At 40.3% G+C, this 9688-nt stretch overlaps 1 protein-coding gene across 10 annotated transcripts in view; it reads left to right on the top strand.

Moving 5' to 3' along the window:
• Positions 1 to 9045, top strand: part of klc1b (kinesin light chain 1b) — a 35920-nt gene extending 26875 nt beyond the window's left edge. For 6 of the 10 annotated variants that reach the window (XM_042709511.1, XM_042709512.1, XM_031579616.2 and 3 more), the window contains 3 exons: positions 5947 to 6071; positions 6384 to 6441; positions 6730 to 9045. In XM_042709511.1, coding sequence (XP_042565445.1) covers positions 5947 to 6071; positions 6384 to 6441; positions 6730 to 6807 — 261 coding nt within the window. In that variant the 3' untranslated portion in view covers positions 6808 to 9045. Of the gene's footprint in view, positions 1 to 374; positions 2668 to 5946; positions 6072 to 6383; positions 6442 to 6729 lie in introns of those variants that run through there. The other 4 variants (XM_031579614.2, XM_031579618.2, XM_031579621.2 and 1 more) reach the window with 2 other exon arrangements.
• Positions 9046 to 9688: the final 643 nt, after the last annotated feature.

Genomic DNA, 9688 nt, shown 5'->3' on the forward strand with positions numbered 1-9688 from the left:
ACACACATTCTTTTGTAATTATATTACACTGATTTAATAACATAGATCACTCAACACATGACATCACACAGAACACATGTGATGACATGAAAATCTGTTAAGTGTACAAAATTGTCCAGCAAACATCATGAACCTCATCCGTTTGCCCACATCCCTAAAACGAGTCTGTTCTAGCGCCATACAACCTATTCAGACCTGCAGTGCTGATTTGCAGGGGTGAGGTGGAGATTACTGATAAGTTGTAGTTGTAGTTCTACTTGCATGGATAATGGGATCAAGAGGCCTAAACTTGTGATGTCTGTTGTCTCTCTTTGTGTTCTCTCTCTCTCTCTCTCTCTCTGTCTCTCTCTGTCTCTCTCTCTTCTTTTTATCAGGCATAAGCCATCAAGATCTCGCCTCAACCCTTCTGTCCTTCCCGGCATTATAGCAAAGGATTTATCTTGTTCCTCCATTGTGCCCCTATTTTGTTATTTCACCCAAAAAAAGCAAAAGCAAAAGCAAAAAAAAAGCAAAGAAACGAAATGCTCCTCTGTCATTCCTGGTGTCTTCAGGCGAGACCACCCCTTCGTCGCTGCCCTCTGCTCCACCCTGAGATCTTCTGGGACGTGTGTGTGCTTTTCTCTCCTCTCCTCTCCTCTCCTCTTTTATGTGACGCTCCGCTCCTCTCATCCTCCCCTTTCATGTTCCCCTCTCTGTCCCTTACCCCCCATTTCTCCAAATATTATGCTCTCTTTCTCTCTTGCTACATTTCTTCGCTGTTCATATGAAACTGTTACAAAAAAAAAAACGTGGTCTTATGAAGTTTTAGCCAGTGTTCGCTGACCTGTCACGGATGTTGACGTTTACTCTGTACTTCAGGCGTAGAGCGGAGTCGGGCTACTTCAGCCTCGGCCAGGGTACGAGCAGATAGAGGTTTGTGAGATTGAATAGCCTTCCAATCTGCCAACCCATTCATCTCAACCCCGAAACAACACCATTGCCTTTTAGAATAAAAATTATGTGTTTGCCTTAGCTGTTGGTTCCACATTAGCTCATTAGCTCTGGTTGAGTATGGTTGGCTACTTCCCCCTAAGCTAAGTTGTAAGGGTTAGATGATGGGATGGGTAAGGGTTAGCTGCTGGGATGTATGCGTGCCGTTGGTGCACATCCAGCAACTGTAGGTTGATGACGTTTGCAATGATATTAAAATGGTTTGGAGACTGGGTCTGACAGTGTAGGTGCCTGCAATTTGACACCAATTTAGTTTTTCATTATTATTTTTTTAAATACTATAAAATCTAAAAGCTTACAGTCAAAAAGAAGTTTATTTCTAAAAGAATACTGTGCATGTGCTTCACTCAATTACTCCAGTTAGAGTTTTGGAAGGTTGGTTATGAAAGTTTTGTTGTTATTGGGTCTTTTTTGTTTTTTTCTGTTTTTGAAATTGAGGGCACATTTTGTCCTTTTTTTTTTACTCATTTCTTTTTGTAGTGTTTTTTTTTTATTGCTATTGTTTGACATTTCCATTCATGTTTACAGTATTTATTTGTCATGTTTTTTTTTTTTTTTTCTAAAAAGGCCTCAGCAACCCTAGCAGATAAAAAAAAAAGATTGGAAAAAAACAAAACACCTCTTTGCAGGGTCTGTGTGTCCTGAGAATCAGCGCCTGTTACCGTGGTTGGTGTTGCACCATCGTGTTCACTATTGACTCTGAGCCTTTTGAGAAGGGAATGTCTCTGGCCTTTCAAAATAGCCAAGAGCCTCATGGCCCACGGCTCCCTGGGGAAGCCTCAGCAGAAGCCTCTCTGCTGCCCCCGGTATAAGTGCCCCCAGACTGAGCTTTCAAAGGCTGCGACGCTGGTTATTGAGTCGTAGTTTTGCGCTGTAGTGTCACAGTGAGTCAGGTACGTCTCCTTTCATTGCTCTGCAACCAGAGGAGAAACGGGAGGATAGGAAGAGGAGGAAGTGAAGTCGATAATAACAGTTTGAATAGAATCAGCGTTCACTACATTTGAGAACTTCTCTCTTACGTTTGAGTTTGAGTTTATTGTACGAGTTTGCTGATGGACAGAGTGAGTCCACGCTAGCTTTTCAATCATAACAAGGAGGCTTTGTGATCAAGGTGAATACTGTACTCCAGAGAGACTAGTGTGGGTGCTCCCTATTCAAAGAAGAGCAACATTTGACATGGCCATTGTCTATGAATTAACTGAATGTAACTTACTTTCAATATGATGCTTAAGTGTAATTGTGCTCATGAATTTGTTAAGTGCTAAAGACAAATAGACTGAACCATTTTCTTTTCCAATCGGAGAGCATTGTTTTTTTTCATTCACCCACCCACCACTCCTACCCATAATAAAGACGTTGTTACCAAAAAGCAGCACACTCTTGGCGAAGGGGCAAGAGGAGATGTGTCGAACAAAACGTACATGTATTTGTAATAGACAGTATTGATGTGTTAGTGGAATGCTGATTTATTTATTGAGCTGTACTTTAATTGATATATCCTGTAGCCTCCATCTCTAGAGCTGTGGTGACTCTATGGCCAGCTCTGTAGGCACTATCGTAGTGAGTAGAACTGCTTATATCCTTACCCCCCCCCCCCCCCCATTATGCATTGTGACGATTGTTGCATCAATACCTGTTGATACACTTCCAATAAAGGTTTTCATTTGTGACAACGTCTCTCTGAGATTGAGTGTTCTTGTTGAAGCCACGCGTCTGTCTTGCTACCGTGTAACTCGTTATCACGGCGATGTTGAGACAAGTGCGGACATGCTCAGGAAGTTCACCATGTCACTCGGTTTGGAATGCTGATGTAGCCAACATCTACGGCACATAATGTCTTTTATGGGGATCCTTTACAATACAACTCACAATCGCATTACCTGTACTTCTTTGCATTGTATTAGTCTAAACTGGACAACATGTGAACATGTTTTGATCCAGATATTTATTTGAATTGACAATCAGTATTCTGCAACGCTAGATGTTTGAGCCGCGCCGTTAGAGGTATGTCTCACTTTCTCCACCTAGTGGTCATCTCCCAGGTGTTTATAGTCTCCTGTGATGCAGGTAGGACATTTGCTAACATTCAAACCATTGCAGCAGCCCTTTCACACTCCCACTATAGGAATATAACAGTCCTGTCATTTCTTGTGCCTATTTGTGAATTATCAGATGAATCATCAGCTGTCATCTCAGGCAACATTTGTTCTTGACAGCATATTAAAATGATGCTTTGATGGCTACATGAGCATTGCCATAGTTGATCCTTCATTCAGTGCAGCTCAAATACAGCTAAAACCAAGAGACGTGCTGTTTGTGCCTCGACTGGAATATTACGTTTGGTTTGAATTCTATCCATGTTTTCATAATCTAAGAGGATGCCTGTTTGGCCTAATATGCACATTTCACTCATAAAACATAGATTGTCACTAGTTCTTTGGTCAAAAATTATTCCTGATTTGTCTTTTTCAAGTTGTTTCGTATTATAAATCTATAATATCTGTGTGCACTTTCACCACTGATTGTTTGATGTGATGCCCAGACAGTTTAGCCTAAACACACAGACATTTTAAACATCTCAAGCCCAGTTCGTATTTTAAACATTCAGTGGATTATATGCCATCTTCATGATCTTAATTTAGGTTAACTGTTTGTTGCCATAACATCCGGGTCAGTGTCAGAAATGCAGACACAACTTGACCTGGGAAAGTAACGTGTGCCGTTTAGTCGGACTGAATCAAAGTGTCACTGGGAGAATACATTTGCCTTAGTGCATAATCTGATTAAGGGAAGCTCTTCCAGGCCATTGCTTACTGCAGATTACCTCTCAAGGAGCAGATTACTGTCTATTAAACACCAGTCTGCTTCACTGGCCACAGATGTTTTCTCTGTGTGAGCTAGAACACTTAATGCATTTTGATCTGGATATACAAGGCTTGCGTTTACCACAATTCAAAAGCGTATTGGTAGTGTTTAATCACAGTATTAAAACCTGAGAGGATCTCCATATCCACCACATGAGATCCAGTTTATGGAGATACTTGTTGTGCGTTTAGATTGCCCTCTGTTGGGGACGATGTGGTGTTGCATTCTTGGTAATGAGCTCCCACCAAAATTATAATATGTGTCTTTTAAACACAGTACATGAAGGTGGGGTCAGGAGAAGTGCTGTTAAGGCATAATTTGAAGTTCCCAGTGGGCTTTCATTTTAAAAGTGAAACCAATGCGTAAACCATTTTTTTGTGTCCGATTCAGATCAAAAAACCCCTATGCCAACACACCATCTGTTAATCATCACAGGTCGCATTTATTTATGTATTTATGCCCATACATGAATGTGCTGCAGCTGTGGCAAACTGTCATATTTTAGATACATCACAATACCTTATAGGGGTGGGGGGAAAAATCGATTTTTCGATTTCTCTCGATTCTCTTTAGAACGATTCTGTCTCGATTCAGAAAAGTTCATAATCGATTTTTTAATAAAAAAAAAATTAATATATATTTTTTTTTTTTTTTTTTACATATTCATTTTGTGTTGAAATGCAAGCTGCATCGATTATTGCATTGTTCATAGAAAGTCATAATTGTGACAAGGAAAAACTTTTTCTCTAATAAAAAAATAGATCTGTTGATTTATCAAACACAAAGTAGGAAGTGATTTGAGACTCTAAGTAGCAAACTCAAATGTTTAAAAAATTGAGATGCATCGATAACCGTTTTATCGGTTTAGAATTGATAATCGATAATCGGTTTAGAATCGAGAATCGGTTTAGAATCGAATCGTTGACCTCTGAATCGGAATCGAATCGAATCGTGAGGTGCCAAGAGATTCCCACCCCTAATACCTTATAACGCTCACAAATGATCTGTGTGGAGAAGGTAAGATAAAGACTATAATTCACTGCAGTTTTATCATAATGCAGACATCCATATCCATCTGCTACTGCCTCCCATTTACACTGTACAATGAGATGCTAATGAGGAGCACGCTCAGAAACAACATGTGATTGCATTGAAACGGCTGGAATTATAAATTACAGGAGCACTTGGTATAAGCACAGACATGAATTTAAACAGCAGACGCTTTTATGCAAAGCAGTACAGAAATGGGTCTACACACAATCTTCTTATCACTCTATTGTCATGCAACGGCATGTGTGCCACCCATTGAGTCATTTACACTCTCAAATGGGGCTTTCACAGTAGGGGGGATGAGAAATGCGGGGATGTAGGGATTGCATTGTAAAGAGCTTACTAGTTATGGAGTGTATCTCTATGCTTATCCATAATCCATAGGGTTCTTTCAGGAATACAGTACTACTTAATGACGATGTTACATTTGGACTGTGGCGCATCTACAGCACAGTGTTTGTCAGAATACTGTAGGTATGAACCCACTTCAATCAATGAAGAGGTCTGAATAAAAAAATAATGGTGTTTGAATATTGTAAGGTGTGTGCTTGAGTAAGTGCAGTATGTAGGGTTATTAGTGTTGCATGTATGTTTGTGTGTTCTATGGGCATGTCTGTGTGCTCTTCAGGCATGCGTATACACTATATATGTGTGTATGTGGTTGTTGTCTAAATAATACTATCCTTTAAATATGTTCACTGGTTTCTAAATAATGCTATCCTTTGTATATACCACATCAATCAGGGCTGCAACAAAAGCCAACATGTCATTTGACGTGTGTGTGTATGTGTGTATGTGTGCGTCTGTCTGACACCTCAAGAGATCTGTGGGCATGTATGCACGTGATGTGTCTGTGCGTTTGTGTGCATGTGATGTCTGTGTGTGTGACTTTGTGGCTATGTCAGTATGTTACGTTGTGTCTATGGGTTGTATGTGTGATGTGGTGTTGTCTGTGTGTGACCTGTGGGCATGAGATGTGTCTATGGGTTGTGTGTGATGTGGTGTTGTCGGTGTGTGACCTGTGGGTATATATATATGCAGGACGGCACTGGGGCACTGCAGCGTAGCGGTTCTCTGGGGAAGCTGCGGGACGTCCTCAGGCGCAGCAGCGAGCTCCTGGTGAAGAAACTCCAAGGGAACGGACCTCCAGAACCACGCAGCACAAAGTAAGACCAACAACCTGTCCTTCACCAGCTAGCATGGTTATCCCAATACACCACTGCTGTCTCTCGGACGGCTTTGGTTGATGCTTTTATCACAGTGTGACGGAGTGCCGTCACTACAGATGAGATGTGCTCTGACTGTCATACCATCGAGCCTGGCTCTTTGGTGTTGCGGTCAGGTTTGGTACCCTGTAGACCCGGGTTCGAGGCCGGGTGGGTTGACTGATTTCTCCCTTGGCTACACACAGTAAGCACCGTTTTAGTTTCTCATTTGTCTGATGACTAGTAGTAATTCATGATTTGTATTGTTCACAGCATGAAGCGAGCTGCCTCTCTCAATTACTTGAACAAGACCAGCGAAGACCCTTTTCAGGTATTTACATCACAAGAGTAGATGGATGTTTTATCAAGTTTGCTTGACACCAGAATGCTCTCAATCTATTTTGTTTCATTGGAAATATGATAAAACTAACTTTAATGTAAATTTGTACTCGCAATATGCATATAACTTCCACTTAGCATATAAGGATTCCTAAAACAGGCTGTTCAGAAAAAAAGCTCCTTGAATCAAACATGAACATGGTCATCAGTTGATGATAATACATGTACTTCCCTGACACACGCAAGCAATAATTGTTTCTCTCCCACCATCTCTCTGTAGCAGAGTCCAGTGGGCAGCAAGCTGAGGGACACCCGGGGCCTGAGCTCCAGCACAGTGGACCTGTACAGTGGCAACTGAGAGGGCCTCAGTCTCTCCAGCCCCATCTGCTTCCTGTCCTTCATCCAAGGATGCAGGCACCCCTCCTCTGCCTCCAAAAGCAGCTATATCAACCCAAAGACAAGCTTATGCTCTCCCTTTTCTGTTACTCCAGGAAGATGTTACACATCCCTCTCCCCACTTTTGCACACTCTCATGCAATGTATTTATAGGAACATATTGATGATGGTTGCTGATTTTAATAACCTACCATCTGGTATCACTACCGGTCCCACTTGGTAGTCTCACATTTAGTTACATAGGTCACCATATTTGGTTATCGCATATCGAGTTACATACTGACCGGTTTTTATTATATGTTATGCTACTTATAATGTTACTTTGATACATACACCAAAGGTAGTTGTGTAGCATTCCTGGGTTTCTGTACTGTTGTTTTTTTTGTTAGATTCGTGTTCACTGTGCCATGTGTTTGGATTTTAAGCCATTTTTGTTTTCATTATTGTAACTTTGAATCCTGACTTTTGGTTTGCCTTTATTCTTAATGGTTACTTCGATTTTATTTTGAGAAGTGCATGTAATATTTTGGTTACCATTATGTTTTTAAACCATGATTACGATGTGTAAATACTTGAGGGTAAATGCTTTAACCATGCCTACTCATGCCAGTTTGAGATTTCATTACTTGGGCAGCATAAAGGCACGAATAGTGAATTAGTGATCTCACAAATAAGAGACCGTGAGAGTTTATTGGTCTTCTGTGGCTTCCCTGCATGCACAGATAGATGTAGCCATGGCAACACAAGTGCTGAGTGTGTTGTGTTAATTCTGGATGTTTTCAGTGATATTAGGCTGCATGGCAGTGCTGCATGATGAACACATAGCCTCTCGGCCTAACTAATGTGGGAGAGATGGCAGATGACCGTTTGCTTCATTTACGTTTCCGGCACTATTTAAGCCTTGTTCTATTGCCTTTCTGTGAAAGATTTTAAAATGTTAACATGCCCATTTATCCAAAGTAATTAGCATGTCTGGCTCTAAAAAAGTTTTATGTAAGATAAGATACATATTTTTGAGAAATGAAAGCCAAACGTCAGGTAAAGAGTGGTCTTCTCTTGCATAGCTCTCTCTAGTGTTGCTTTCATTAATATATCATTGTACCTGTAGCTTAACATATTGAGTGATCTGAATGATTTGACAACAGGCACACATTTACCAGGGAAGTTTAACATTGACTTAAGGCCACATTGCCGTGTTTTATACCCTACCCTAATTAGTCAAGTATTGCACAAATGGTACCCTTCTGTAACATGAAGCCACCAACACGCACAGGGCTTCCCTCTACATCACCCTATCATCTAGAAGAAGCGACTCCCTGTGTGAGGGTTCATTTCATACACACATACCAGCAATCTTGATCTTCCTTTACCAACTAATTTATACTCCTGCTCCCATCAAAACTCACCCTCATCTTCTCATCGTCACCAGCACTCTGGTACTGCACCTGCTCTGCTAGGAGTACCCTGCTACCTCTAACACAAGTTTATTATTAAGGGACTCTACCTGTCTTGGTTCATCAAAAACATTTGACGCAAAAGCATTTGCAGCGATTTTTGTTACAACATTTACTGACTACATTATGAAAACAATAGACTATTTCCAAGGTACTGATGTAGTCTCATCAAATTGTCAGGTGGACACGCACATATTAATACTGTCCAGAGGTTGTTGTGAATAGTAAGGGAAAAAACAGCCATCTAGCAACTTTTGGTACAGTCCTCATAAGTTTTGTTGACTATTTCTTAAGAATTATGGCAGTGCTGAGTCTTAAAGCCGGCAGTCTGCTCTAATGGGCCACCCACACACATCTGTTGTGTGATTCATGAAGCCATATGTAATGCTTGAAGACTTAAATTCTATTAAGTACAATGTAGCTAAACACCCACTCCCTCTCTACCACCTGTGCTATGTCCAAGGATGAAACTGAACACAGACTTGAAAGCATTGCTTAGTGTTAACATGATATCTGAATGTCAAGATTTGCACAGTGTATGTTTTTGTTGTCATGTGTACTTTGAAATTTGGTTCATTGTTGTGATGTCAATGTTGATCTCAATTTGAATTGAAATACACTGTGATTGACTTCCCGCATTGTGTATTTTCTAAGGGACGATTTCCCACAAAGGCAGGTTTAGCTTTTAGCTTAAGGTTTAGACCACAAACTGTCTATACATTATTAAAGTGATATCTTGACATGAACAGATTTGGGTTTTTCTTTTCATCAGGAAGGAATTCTTACCAGGACAGAAGCACATCTTTAGGAGAAAGGACAGTACTTCTTTCCATTTTTCTAAAAACAAACTACAAAATGACTTAACAGTTTAAGTCCTTGTAGGATTAACTATTTGATTTGAAAGGATACATGCACAGAGGAATCTGAGTACTGGAATGTATGTAATATGTACATGTTATAGCATGTAAGAGGAAATGAATGTATGTAATATGTACATGTAATAGTATGGAAGAGGAAATGAGGTACATGTATGCAACTGAAGCAACAGGGATTTTGTATCACATATTGTTCTCTATTAATCATATGGCACATTTAAATGAACGATATCCTACAAGTTGATGGGGAAGGCTCATTGCTCTTCAGTTAATCTTCATTGCAGTTGGTCCCTTTAGGAATGAAATGTCTTCCTCACTCTCTGAACTCTATAAGTGTTGGACACTGCAGTACACTAACAATCAGTTTTCAGTGTCAAAACCTTTCATGATTGGGTTGTATTGTGTATGGCGGGGGTGTGTGCTTCAAAACCAATAAATAATTCATCTTTTATTCTTATTTGGGCATTTTTGTCCTTGGTGAATAATTCATGAACTGTGCACGCACAATTACACA

The sequence above is a fragment of the Clupea harengus genome, chromosome 13 (assembly GCF_900700415.2).
Source record: "Clupea harengus chromosome 13, Ch_v2.0.2, whole genome shotgun sequence".
Classification (NCBI taxonomy): Eukaryota; Metazoa; Chordata; class Actinopteri; order Clupeiformes; family Clupeidae; genus Clupea; species Clupea harengus.